Source organism: Petromyzon marinus, unplaced genomic scaffold, assembly GCF_048934315.1.
Source record: "Petromyzon marinus isolate PM22_M1 ecotype Great Lakes invasive population unplaced genomic scaffold, UKy_Petmar_22M1.pri1.0 PM_Scaffold_2, whole genome shotgun sequence".
Classification (NCBI taxonomy): Eukaryota; Metazoa; Chordata; class Hyperoartia; order Petromyzontiformes; family Petromyzontidae; genus Petromyzon; species Petromyzon marinus.
The window spans coordinates 220,995-234,695 of NW_027423168.1; the positions used below are offsets into that span (position 1 = coordinate 220,995).

Here is a 13,701-nt window from a genome sequence, read left to right on the forward strand (position 1 = left end):
AGTTTAGGAAATTCAGTTTTGTGGGTTTCCTGTAGGGAGCACTGAAAGATCCTCCCTTCCTCTTTCTCCACCCTTTGTCTGTTGTCTCCATGTCCCCGTTCAACTCTTTCTGTGCCGCTTTCCTTGAATGTGCAGCCGCCTTTACGACCTCCCCTCTCCCCTTCTCTCCACCTCCAACCCATCTCCGTCGTAATCTCCTCCCCTTTGTTCAGGCTCTTCCCTTTCTTCCTCAGTCTATGTATGGGGTTATTGTTTATCGGGCTATTATACAAAAAATGGAGCTTATTTTAGCCTTTGAATAGGATTTTCTGTTTTCTTTCGGTAGCGTGTTGCGCACATAGGGAAGATCGAGCCACGCCACCGGTTCCCATGATCAAAATCTTTCTCAACTTGTCTCCCTCGGTAGGAATGCCTTTTCTTCTCCAGCAGGCAATTGTCTTCTCTCTCTCACCTCCGTTATTTCTTCTGATGCGCTTTCTTAATCTCGCTTGCTGTGTGTATCGACTCTATCATTCAACAAGGGAAAATTTAAAAATTTGCTTTTTTTTCCTCCACTGCTTTACCACTATACCTCCTGAGTGGGTACTCGGAGTTTCATCTAATGTACTATTTGATGAGTCGCTTCCACACAGCACAAAGGCGGTAGCTATCCGAACTGTAAATTTTTCTTTCAATTTCGAAAGATTCTCGAATTATTCTTGGCCAGCAGTAGCTAGTTTTGCACAGAACTTCAACATTAAAATCAACTGAGTGTCCTTGTTGGCACGTGTGCTCTGTTACTGTTGAACACGGGTGCCAACAAATAATACATTATTTAAATGCATGCCTATAAAGGGCAGCATACTTCAATAGGGATTACCATTGGTACGGCTATTTTAATACACAATAGACAGGAAGGACAAGATCAAAGGGCTCTCATAATGCACATGCATAATGTACGTTGACTCGGTAATCTCCCCCCCCCCCCCCACTTTGCGCGAGAGTGTCACAAATCTGGCTGTCGCCTGATGAAGCTAGTTGTAATTACTGACAAAACGTCGTACTCCGATTGTAAATGTTGTGGCTTGGCTCTCCAAAGTACCAGTGACGAATTGGCTTGTTCTGTTTCCGTGACAACCCTTACTAGTTGGCTGTGTCGAGTGGTGGCGGGTTTTAACGACACGTTTAAATATGTACGCGATCTAACCCAAAAAACACCTCTATGGATGATATTGGGCCCGAAAGCCTACGTGCTAAACCAAAATTAAAAATATATACAAAATAACAATAATTTCTAGTTTTCCTCATTCACATCGTGATTCGTATGAAAAGACATGAGATGATTGAGACATGTTAAATCATAAACTATTTATTAATATATATATACAGATAGTCCTCGACAGAGAATCCTTGTCCACGTGCAAACAGAGTTAGGATAGCAGCCTCCTTTAAAAGTCAGAGTAGATTTATACGCTGTAGAAGACAGTTGACGAATCCTCGCTGCTTGATTCCTCCTCGGATCCCTTCAGCAGTGAATCATCACCAGTCTTCTCTGCCTGCTCATTCTCCATGTGGTCAAACAGAACCTACTTCGCCACAAGGAGGCTTGGCATGCAGGCTACATGACCCAACCAATGTCACCTTGCCTGCAGGAGAAGCTCACGAATGGCACTCTTTCCAGTTCTTTCAAGATGTTTGAGCTCCCCACACGATCCAGCCTGCTTAAACCCAGCATGGATTGCAGGCAGGCCAGCCTGAATGTTTCAAGCTAACACAGATGTATGTTTAAAGGGGTCCAAATTTTGTAAGCATAGAGTAGAGAGGACACAATTGTGGCCAAAAGACCCAGAGCTTTTAAAAGAAGCCAGGTAGCTTCCACACAGCATCACACAGCCAATACAGACACACAGATACATTACCAGACACATGGACATACATACAGATACACACACAGACACAGCACCGATATGTACATGAGAATCACACTCACACCACTTCCTTCACATATTTGGCCACTTATGTCACCCCAAATGCTGATATTAACACAATACACGAAGTACAGAAATCGCTTGCTAATCGAGAGGGTTAGGTTCCTGGAAAAAGCCACGGCAGGCAAATCCGTGGTTGGTCAAGTATAGGGGCCATGATCAGACTCGTCGTAGCTTAATTAACTTGCCTGTTTATTAACTAAACACAATAAAATACAGTACATTACACAATAACGTAATAAACATGAACATTACATTAACTTTACATACCTTTAATATTAACGGTGATGATGAAAATGTATGTATTATATTGAACTTCTTTTGTACCGTACATAGCCAACCGTCCTATTCGGAGGTGCGGGGGAAGGGCAAGATACTAAAATAAGATGATGGGGGAAGGGGTGGTTAGAAGGAGGAGCTCAGCTCACCCTTCCCCTCTTCCTCCGAGTCATCAATGATAGATGAGTGGGCAGGCGAGGAGGCAGGCGAGGAGGCAGTCACAGTGGTGCTGGTGGCTGGATCAGTTGTGCTGCTGGCTGGATCGGTGGTGTTGGTACTTTTCATTTAAAAAGTTAGGATGCATGGATGCTGTGTTTTTTTAGTGTAAGTTCCGGTACACCTCCCTCTATGGTTGCGATACGACACGGTCTTTGGCCTTCGAAAATCACAACAAAGCAGACAGACAGCTGATAGGCTACGACGCAGCCCCATGGGTGGCGCGGAGGTGCAGAGTAGAACCGCATCCCCACAACATTTGTAAATTGCGTGTTGCAGACCCGTGCTTACAGGCTGCGTTTAGTAAATTGGTATACAGATAATAAAACGTGTATAACATAGCCATTTCCGTGACCAGTCACAAGCTAATCCCTCAGCTATTTGATATGTAGACCCCCTCTGTCAAGGTGCCTCACTTCTCCCAACCAGCTTAAAGTCGCTACGAATCTTAACAGCGTTCATTGAAGCTCTGTGGATGTGTAGGCCTTTACTTTAACATCTATTTCTGTGACCAGTCACAAGCTAATCCCTTTGCTATTTCAATGCTAAATTACTAGTTGCCTCTGTGGATGTGTAGGTTTTGACTTTAACATCGCCATTTCTGTGACCAGTCACAAGCTAATCCCTCAGCTATTTGCACAAGCTAATCCCTTAGCTATTTCAATGCTAAATTACTAGTTGCCTCTGTGGATGTGTAGGTTTTGACTTTAACATAGCCATTTCTGTGACCAGTCACAAGCTAATCCCTCAGCTAATTGATATGTAAATCCTTTTGTCAAGGTGCCTCACTTCTCCCAACCAGCTTAAAAGTCGCTACGAATCCTAACATCGTTCATTGAAGCTCTGTCGTCCCGACACGTCTGTTCCCTTCACCTGAAGACAGCCGCTTGCGTTGTGGCCGAAACGTCGTGAGAATTTTATTGTGTTATTTTATTATTTTATTCTCATTCTACGTGACTTTACCAAAAGAACCAAAGAAGGTGTATACATGAATTTCGTGGTAGGCAAGTCCGCGGTTGGCAAGGGATTGCTATACAGGCATTATGTACAGAGGTGATGCTTGTCTGTGGTGTGATGGTGTGTCTGCATCCAGGCTAACATTCTCCGAAGCACTAGGAGATGTGATTTGCCGGCATGGTGAGACGGAGCCAACGACTGCCCCTCTGTGTTTGGTGCTGGCACACGCCGTGTTTGCCGGGTCTGGTGCCCACGGGAAGGCAGCTGAGGCCCTGTGCTGCCAAGGCCGAGTGCAGGGAGCTCTTGCCTATGTCCACACCTGTGACTCTTTCAGCATGGGTGAGGTTATGATGCGTGCTTTGTGCGCACGCTACACTGTTCAGCCACATGGATTTTATTTCAGTAGGTGGCAATTTACCTGCTATTTGTGGTGCACTTGTGCAGAAGCATGGTTTTAAAACGTCTACAGTTATATAAACAAGTTAATTAAGTCTTGATTTGAAGCTTTCGTGATTGCAGGAATCCATACTCTTTGGTTCTTTCGGTAAAGTCATATAGGTATAAAATAAAATAAATCACGACGTTTCGATCGCAACACAAGCGGTCGTCCTCAGGCGGAACAAATATAATCCAGCAGTGTAAGTGAATTAAGTGAAGAGCTGTTGCATGGATATATTTTATGATTTGATAAAGATGACTCGCAATTTAGAACCCATGAGTTCAACTCCCGGTTGAGATCAACTTAACTTCCTGGAACGCTCTTCCTTCTGATATTAGGAAGCCACTGGAGCTATGCACTCTTAAATCTGGATTGAAAACTCATTTCTTTAGAACTGCTTTTTGTTTTTAGTTTGTTGTCCTTCTGCCGCACCTCTGATTAGCACGGTTGGCTACATACTCCTTGAAGGAAGTTCAACGTACACAAAAATTCACGGGGGTTGGTAAAATTACTTTAAATTTGCAGGAAGTGAATGGTAGTCCTTCCTACTCTTTGGTTTTTTCGGTAAAGTCACGTAGAAATAAGAAATAATAAATTTACATAATAGCATACGACGTTTCGATTGCAACGCAAGCAGTAATCATCAGTTATAGAAGAGCTAAATTTAAGAGAGAGAGGAAACACAGAACCGCAGATATATATAGACACCTAAGTAGAGGGAGTTAACACAGAGACACAAAGAGACACAACGTACGGAGCACAGAGAGATAGGGTCTCTGTGCCGAGGCCTTAGCATGTAGGGGAGACAAAGAGAGATGGAGAAGCACATCAAATCAAACAAGATTTAGTAACATTTGGAAACAATATAATGCAGCACAGAGGGTCGGTCAAAACACAATTAACGCATGGTGTGGCTGATTACGTTATTTCAAAGATTGCTAAATTATAGGTTAAGAGTGATAGAGTACAGATCGCAGACACATATATAGATATCTAAGCAGAGAGAGTTAGCACAGAGACACAGAGAGAGACACACACATGGGACACAGTGAAAAATGCTTCTGTGTCGAAGCTTTAAATAGAGGGAAAGGGGGGGGGGCGGAGACAGAGAAAAGGGATCCACGCACATGCCGCTGCAGCGTGGTGAGGGGGGGGGGCACAAACATCAGATTAGCATGCCCACAGGGACTGTGGAGAGAGACAAGACACATACACGTAGACACAAAGGCAGAAACACAGGTAGAGACAACACTGAGACACAAACTTAAGTTAATTGTGACATTTGAGAGAGAGACAAGACACATACACGGAGACACAGAGACAACGCAAAGACACATACTTGATACCTCCCCATAGAGGTGGTTCAAACTTGATTTGGTGCTTTCGTGACTGCAGGAATTACTCTTTGTTTTTTTTCGGTAAAGTCACGTAGAAATAAGAAATAATAATAACGTAATCAGCCAGACCATGCGTTAATTGTGTTTTGACCGACCCTGTGTGCTGCATTATATTGTTTCCAAATATTACTAAATCTTGTTCGATTTAATGTGCTTCTCCATCTCTCTTTGTCTCCCCTGCATGCTAAGGCCTCGGCACAGAGACCCTATCTCTCTGTGCTCCGTACGTTGTGTGTCTTTGTGTCTCTGTGTTAACTCCCTTTACTTAGGTGTCTGTATATATATCTGCGGTTCTGTGTTTCCTCTCTCTCTTAAATTTAGCTCTTCTATTTTTCGATTTAAAGCTTTCGTGACTGCAATGATTCATCTTCTTTGGTTCTTTCGGTAAAGTCACGTAGAATGAGAATAAAATAATAAATTGATAAAATAAAATAACACAATAATATTCTCACGACGTTTCGGCCACAACACAAGCGGCCTTCATCAGGTGAAGGGACGAGACTGTCTGGTAGGACAGCGCTGGAGTGAAAGAGCCACGTTCAGATCACGGCCTTTAAGCCTCAACTTTAGCACCACGGATAGCTACGGGCCCCGTTCAGACGGACGAGTTCGTCCATGGTCGGAACAGAGGAGGGGGAGAGAGACAGCTGCGAGGCGCTACTCATACTCCATGTTGTAAAACCATACCATTAACCGTGGTGTGAGAGGTATTAAGAGTCAATGCTGGCGAAGGGGCTGCGGTCTGATGATTGCTTGTGTTGCAATCGAAACGTCGTATGCTATTATGTAATTTTATTATTATTTCTTATTTCTACCTGACTTTACCGAAAAAAACCAAAGAGCAATTTCTGCAGTCACGAAAGCACCAAATCAAGTTTGAACCACCTCTACGGGGAGGTATCAAGTATGTGTCTTTGCGTTGTCTCTGTTTGTGTCTCCGTGTATGTGTCTTGTCTCTCTCAAATGTCACACTTAACTTAAGTTTGTGTCTCAGTGTTGTCTCTACCTGTGTTTCTGCCTTTGTGTCTACGTGTATGTGTCTTGTCTCTCTCCACAGTCCCTGTGGTCATGCTAATCTGATGTTTGTGCCCCCCCCCTCACCACGCTGCAGCGGCATGTGCGTGGCTCCTCTACTTGCTCAGTCCAGTCCATGCTAATTTGTATTCCTTTTCTCTGTCTCCGCCCCCCCCCTATCCCTCTATTTAAGGCTTCGACACAGAAGCATTGTTTCACTGTGTCCCATGTGTGTGTCTCTCTCTGTGTATCTCTCTGCTAACTCTCTCTGCTTAGATGTCTATATATGTGTTTGCGATCTGTACTCTATCACTCTTAACCTATAATTTAGCAATCTTTGAAATAACGTAATCAGCCAGACCATCCGTTGATTGTGTTTTGATAGACCCTCTGTGCTGCATTATATTGCTTCCAAATTTTACTAAATCTTGTTCGATTTGATGTGCTTCTCCATCTCTCTTTGTCTCCCCTACATGCTAAGGCCTCGGCACATAGACCCTATCTCTCTGTGCTCCGTACGTTGTGTCTCTTTGTGTCTCTGTGTTAACTCCCTCTACTTAGTTGTCTGTATATATATCTGCGGTTCTGTGTTTCCTCTCTCTCTTCAATTTAGCTCTTCTATACCTGATGATGATTGCTTGCGTTGCAATCGAAACGTCGTATGCTATTATGTAATTTTATGATTATTTCTTATTTCCACGTGACTTTACCGAAAAAACCAAAGAGTAATTCCTGCAGTCTCTAAAGCACCAAATCAAGGTAGTCCTTCCTGTTTAAATTCCTTCCCCCATCAGAGGAGTTACAGAATGTCCTTCTGTGGTTCAGGGCCACCAATAAAGATGAGTAAGTGCTTGTGCTTTTTCGAGCGTAGTGACCACTGATATTTGGACTGTTTGGCGGTCAAAGCAAATTAATTAATCAATGCCCCCGTGGCTTTCGCAGAGGACTGCATATACCTGGTTCTCCGCTGTGCCAGCGTGGAACTAGTCCGGGGTCTCACTCAGGGCTGGCGGGGACGGCTCCCCATGCTATCCCTGGGACTGGTAGCCTCAGTCCTGGTGTCTGCCCAGCGGACTTGCTACGCCATGCAGCTCCTGCGTGCCATCTACAGCTGCGGGCCAGGTGAGCTGTACATCACCGCTGCATGATCAGCACAGCATGCACTTAATTAACTACATTTGCAATTGGGACCTATAGAGCCCCTGAAGGACAAATGCATCTCTCCGACAGAGAACACGTAATTACACAGCCACATGGCAATGAATAGCCAGCTGCTTGGCACTGTTAGCAGAGTGCTCAACTTGCATTTGGAAGGTTGGAGGTTAAAATTTAGTTGAGGGCAGACTCAGCTGTTGACTTGTCTGATTTCATTAAATTAAGTACACCAAAATCTTGGCCATCGCGGGTTTTCCCATCGTGGATTTGGCTATTTCCACCACGTTTATTGAGGTACAGTTCACCGTTTGTGCTGCCATGGCTCGACCATTCGCGGCTTTGACCGTGAGATTCCTGTGTCGGGGAGGCTGACCCCCGACTCCCCGCTCATCTGCGACCCACTGCTCTCCGACTCCCCCCCCCCCCTCGCTGCGGCCCCTCGAGGCATGATTTAAAGGGCTGTATGAACCACCTCGCGAGTACGCCGCCGTGCCCCTCTCGCACACGCTAACCACGAGCCGCACAGTGGCGATTGCACCCACGTGGGTAAATTACACGCTCGTGCGCAAACACAGGCAACCACAACGAGAAGGCTTACAACACCATGCACCCCTCTCCGCACTCGCAGGGACAACACGACAAGGTTTATTGTCTACTGGCGATTTATTCTCCGATTAACGAAGCTAATCTACCCGTGTCAGTGTGGGCCAGCAGGGCAGGTCTAACCTATCTCCCGGCGGTCTAGGACTCAATATGTCCCATCTCTCCCTACTCACTCTCCCTAAGGGATATTCCCCTTTGTCTTACCTCTCTCCTCCGTACTTACAATCCGATTTCGAGGTGTAGGAAGCCGTGGAAAGGCGAGGCTGCACGTAGCTTTTGCTGGGAACCGGGCTTAGCTGCTCTGCGACTCATCTCACGGACGTTCCAGTAGCAGGGCACGATGACTCCTCCGATCCCTCACTCCAGAAGAACCCGAACAAAAGAGACTTTGCCCTTGACTTCCCTCCCTTTTTATCGTCCCTACATCAAAAATAACGTGCCGCTAATCCGCTGGCCTCTCGTCCAATCCGGAGCCTCGGATTTCCCGCTCTTTGCTAATCGGATTAGTGCTCTCTCCGACGTCCACCCCCTACACACGCTGTGCAAGGGGAGGGCCCCCTGCTTTTCCGCCGCTCGCTACTCCGCCCCACCCCTTACCTGCCTGCTGACCCGTGTCGAGTATCGAGGTGCTTTATCCACGGTGGCTCAGCAACCCCCGTCGTGACCATGTAATTACAACCCAGGTCACGGCGCCGCGGTGCACGTTAGCCTCGGGGAGGTCGCTCAATTCCCTGGTCGCAGGAAACTATGAAGTTCTGTTCCATAAGAGGGCTTCTGGGTGAAAACCTGTCGGCCAGGTGACCTCCCCTCGGGGCTCTATGTGGGGATGTGTGTGTGTGTGTGTGTTCATGTGGGGGGTGTTGGGGGAAGCGCTGTGACGGAAGCCGGGTGGCTTTGTTGCTGCAGCACCCCCGCCGCAGGCACGGCTCCCACGGAGTGGCTTCGCTGTTGTGGCACCACACCTGTACATTGCGCATCGTAAATAAGTACTATGTAGGTACTCTTAACTGCACTGTGCTCGCAATCCTGCCGCAGAAGAATATACATATTTTCGTTTTCAATCTATAATATTACTGATCATTTACATAAAAAAAATACTTCCTGTTTCATGTTTCGGTTCATGTAGGCGAACATAAAACAAAGGAGGGGGTTTCGTGTTACGAACCGGGAACCAAACCATATTTTTTGAGTTTGCGAATTGTGTTTTTTATGATTGCGGCTATTGTCAGGAACGTAACCCCCACGATGGGCAAGGTTTTGATGTGCTGCTTTGTATAGAGTGAGCATCGGTCATGACATGGATAGACTCTCTCCGACCATAGGAATGTGGAATTTACACCGTTTGTTTAGAGTCACCAAAGGAAATTATTACTCTGCACATATCACTTAAGAAGATTCTGTACGTTTCTGCTGATCCAGAGATAAATATTCGAAATACACCAACAGGGGCAGAGAATGGCTCATTGCACTGGAGAAAAATCAAATGTTAGTCTAGTAAAACCTCTCGAAGCCGAACTCGATTACGGGGCAAGCTGGAAAAGCTGCAAAAATATACATAAACCGGAATACGCTGACCAGGAACACTGTTAGTTCGCTAATTAAGTTGCGCGATAGGACACGACATGCGTATGTGCACACGCAATTCTCTAGATGTAAACACATGAACTTCTCTGTGTTATTTGCTGAAGCCATATGCATGAACTCCACGCACATCCATGCGCTTCGCCAGACTCTTGCGCTATCTCGCTTTCTCATGCTTCCTTACCCTCGCTTGCTCTCCCACTCTATCATATTTTTGTACATTTGTTCTATATTTTTTCAACAATACCTTTTCAAGCCTTGGGGATCAGCTTACTTCTTGTGTTTCAAATGCCACCTTTTATGTTTTCTTCGGTTTAAGAATCAGCATTACAAGTGTGCCTCATGGTAACAGACTCAGATAAAACTATACAATAGTGATGATTGAAGTATTCAATGAAAATTTTTTGAACAAATTTAATTCATCTTCAATTAAGCATTGCCTTTCTGTAGCAAAGAAGCTCGAGTGCCTTGTAGATCTGCGTAGCTAAACTGTAAAGGGCCACCCAAACCAATTTCAGCAACTCGGCAATAAGTGAGACGAAATATTATTCCTTCATCAACCTGCACGGCGAGTGTGAGTGAAGGTCAATCCGCCGCCATGATGCACACTCCTTCACCACGGTCCTCCCCAGCAGCTCTGGATCCACCATCTACAACACGGACTTTGTCTTGCAAATGAAACTGTCGAATTTGAGATAATTAGCTACCATGGTGTGATGGTGAACACACTGTTGTTCCTTCTCCCTGGCATGGCAGCAGAAAATTTTTATCTAAATTCTCCCACTTTTGGCCACTCCTATCTAAAAATGATCTTACCTTTGGTCACCCTGCCGTAAAAAGGTGTACACCACAGTTAGTCGATTGGCCATTTCCGTATTGTTACATGACGTCGGTAAATATAGGCCAAATACTCTGTAGACAGGTTCTCAAGATCTGCCTCGAGTGGAGGTCCCTCCACAAGCAGTGCTGCAAACAAGCAATTGCAATGGTGCACCTGTACCTCAACTTACTGTGTTGCTGACACCACCACTCCACGGTTGTTCCTTAGACTGTCTCCGAGAAGCCATCGAGCACGACGCCGTGTGCCCCTCGCCCGGCTGGCGGGGCCTTGCAGAGGAGTGCGAGCGCCACAGCTGCTCTGACCTGGCGACCGCCATCATCGCTGCCGTGGCCCCCATGCCGCTGAGGAGGCTGGACCATGATGAGGGCTGGGCCGAGACTGCAGGGGATGCCCAGCTTCCTAAAGGGCGAGACAACAGCGAGGGACGCTCGCTCATGGAGCACGTGTTTTACTGAGTGACTGTCACCCAGCATAAGCCCCTAAATAAATAAAAATGTTGACACTGGCAGTAGGACTGCCACTTGTCTGGTTTCGACTCAAGACAGTCGAGGTGGCAGGAATTAATATGTACCGATATCTGGTGGAATTCTGTTTAAGTTTATTACAATTTAGTGCACAGTATTGATACACCGAAGGTCCTACGCTGACTGAGAAATATGCCTGTCTGGGTTTGGTCTGTAGAAAATGTGTCAATCCTTTCTGGTTGTGGTCTTTGCAGGCACCACTGTGCATTGGGCATGGTGGCGGTGGTAAGACGCACCTGTGATCCAACAGAATGGGAGCGAGGTTTGTGGGTTGTATGTATGTTGAACTTATTTTTCACCATATGTTGCCAACCGTGCTAATCGGAGGTACATTAAGACATCTGTGTGTGTTATAAATTATAGGTTGAATGGTCTTTAGAAGGCAGAACAGCAAGTGTGGTGGGGCGGGGATTCGGAGCTGGTCTGGGGGAGGGTCTGGTGGAGGTCTGGGGGGGGGGGGGTGTTCAGGGTGGGTCTGGTGGGGCTCCAAGGTGGGTCCAGGGTGCTCCAGTGGGAGTTCGGGTTTGGTCTAGGTGGGGTCTGGGGTGGGTTTGGGCAGGTCCCAGGGAGGTTTTGGATGGGTCTGCGGGGGTCCGGCATGTGTTTGGGGTTGGTTCGGGTGGGGTCCAGGGGGGTTCAGGGGGTTGGGGGGGTCTGGTATCTGGCCGGGGCAGTCTAGGTTGGGTTGGGCAAGGTCTGGGGTGGGTCCTCGGGGTTCCACGGTGGGTTTGGTGTGGGTCAGCGGTGGGTTAGGGGAGGTCCGGGGTGGGTCCGAGGGGTTTCCTGGGGGGTATCCTGGGTGGGTCTGGTGGGGTCTGGGTTGGTTCCAAGCGGATTCTGGGTAGGTTCTGATTATTTTTTGGGTTGGTCAAGGCTGTCTCCAGTGGTATGGGGTTGGTCCGGAAGGGGTCCAGGGTGGGTTCGTGGGGTATTTGTGCTATCCTCTATAGAGACTGGTAGTGTGCACCATTTGTGCATTTGACTGCGGTGTGATGTTAATTACTTTGCTGTCTTCTTCCTTGATGCTAAGTCAATGTATTTAACATCGCATAAACGTATGTTAAATGTTGCAGATTTTTTTAATGTTTGTATACAGTGAGGGAAAAAAGTATTTGATCCCCTGCTGATTTTGTACGTTTGCCCACTGACAAAGAAATGATCAGTCTATAATTGTAATGGTAGGCAGGTTTATTTGAACAGTGAGAGACAGAATAACAACACCAAAAATCCAGAAAAACGCAAGTAAAATTTTTTATAAATTGATTTGCATTTTAATGAGAGAAATATGTATTTGACCCCTCTGCAAAACATGACTTAGTACTTGGTGGCAAAACCCTTGTTGGCAATCACAGAGGTCAGACGTTTCTTGTAGTTGGCCACCAGGTTTGAACACATCTCAGGAGGGATTTTGTCCCACTTCTCTTTGCAGATCTTCTCCAAGTCATTAAGGTTTCGAGGCTGACGTTTGGCAACTAGAACTCCCTCCACAGATTTTCTATGGGATTAAGGTCTGGAGACTGGCTAGGCCACTTCAGGACCTTAATGTGCTTCTTCTTGAGCCACTCCTTTGTTGCCTTGGCCGTGTGTTTTGGGTTATTGTAATGCTGGAATACCCATCCACGACCCATTTTTAATGCCCTGGCTGAGGGAAGGAGGTTCTCACCCAATATTTGACGGTACATGGCCCCGTCCATCGTCCCTTTGATGCGGTGAAGTTGTCCTGTCCCCTTAGCAGAAAAACACCCCCAAATCATAATGTTTCCACCTCCATGTTTGACGGTGGGAATGGTGTTCTTGGGGTCATAGGCAGCATTCCTCCTCCAAACACGGCGAGTTGAGTTGATGCCAAAGAGCTCCATTTTGGTCTCATCTGACCACAACACTTTCACCCAGTTGTCCTCTGAATCATTGGCAAACTTCAGACGGGCATGTATATGTGCTTTCTTGAGCAGGGTGACCTTGCGGGCGCTGCAGGATTCCAGTCCTTCACGGCGTAGTGTGTTACCAATTGTTTTCTTGGTGACTATGGTCCCAGCTGCCTTGAGATCATTGACAAGATCCTCCCGTGTAGTTCTGGGCTCATTCCTCACCGTTCTCATGATCATTGCAACTCCATGAGGTGAATCTTGCATGGAGCCCCAGGCCGAGGGAGATTGACAGTTCTTTTGTGTTCCATTTGCAAATAATCGCACCAACTATTGTCACCTTCTCACCAAGCTGCTTGGCAATGGTCTTGTAGCCCATTCCAGCCTTGTGTAGGTCTACAATCTTGTCCCTGACATCCTTAGAGAGCTCTTTGGTCTTGGCCATGGTGGAGAGTTTGGAATCTGATTTATTGATTGCTTCTGTGGACAGGTGTCTTTTATACAGGTAACAAGCTGAGATTAGGAGCACTCCCTTTAAGAGTGTGCTCCTAATCTCAGCTCGTTACCTGTATAAAAGACACCTGTGAGCCAGAAATCTTTCTGATTGAGAGGGGGTCAAATATTTATTTCCCTCATTAAAATGCAAATCAATTTATAACATTTTTGACATGCGTTTTTCTGGATTTTTTTCTTATCTCGTCTGTTAAAAGCTCTAACAGATAGGTGAAAATCCTCCCCGTAGAGGTTATTAATTCTAGATTTGAAGCTTTCGTGACTGCAAGGTTTCATACTCTTTGGTCACAGCTCATCGAGACGCTGACCTTCCTCAAAAGATGCCGCGACAATATATAAACCCGATCGTC

At 46.3% G+C, this 13,701-nt stretch overlaps 1 protein-coding gene across 1 annotated transcript; it reads left to right on the top strand.

The window, feature by feature from the left end:
* The first annotated feature begins 1,397 nt into the window (after window positions 1-1,397).
* Window positions 1,398-11,408, top strand: LOC142905329 (clathrin heavy chain linker domain-containing protein 1-like). The gene is made up of 3 exons (XM_076063827.1): window positions 1,398-3,758; window positions 7,212-7,391; window positions 10,657-11,408. The coding sequence occupies exons 1-3, from the start codon at window positions 3,506-3,508 to the stop codon at window positions 10,902-10,904; spliced, it is 681 nt and encodes a 226-aa protein (XP_075919942.1). The 5' UTR covers window positions 1,398-3,505; the 3' UTR covers window positions 10,905-11,408.
* The last annotated feature ends 2,293 nt before the right edge of the window (window positions 11,409-13,701 follow it).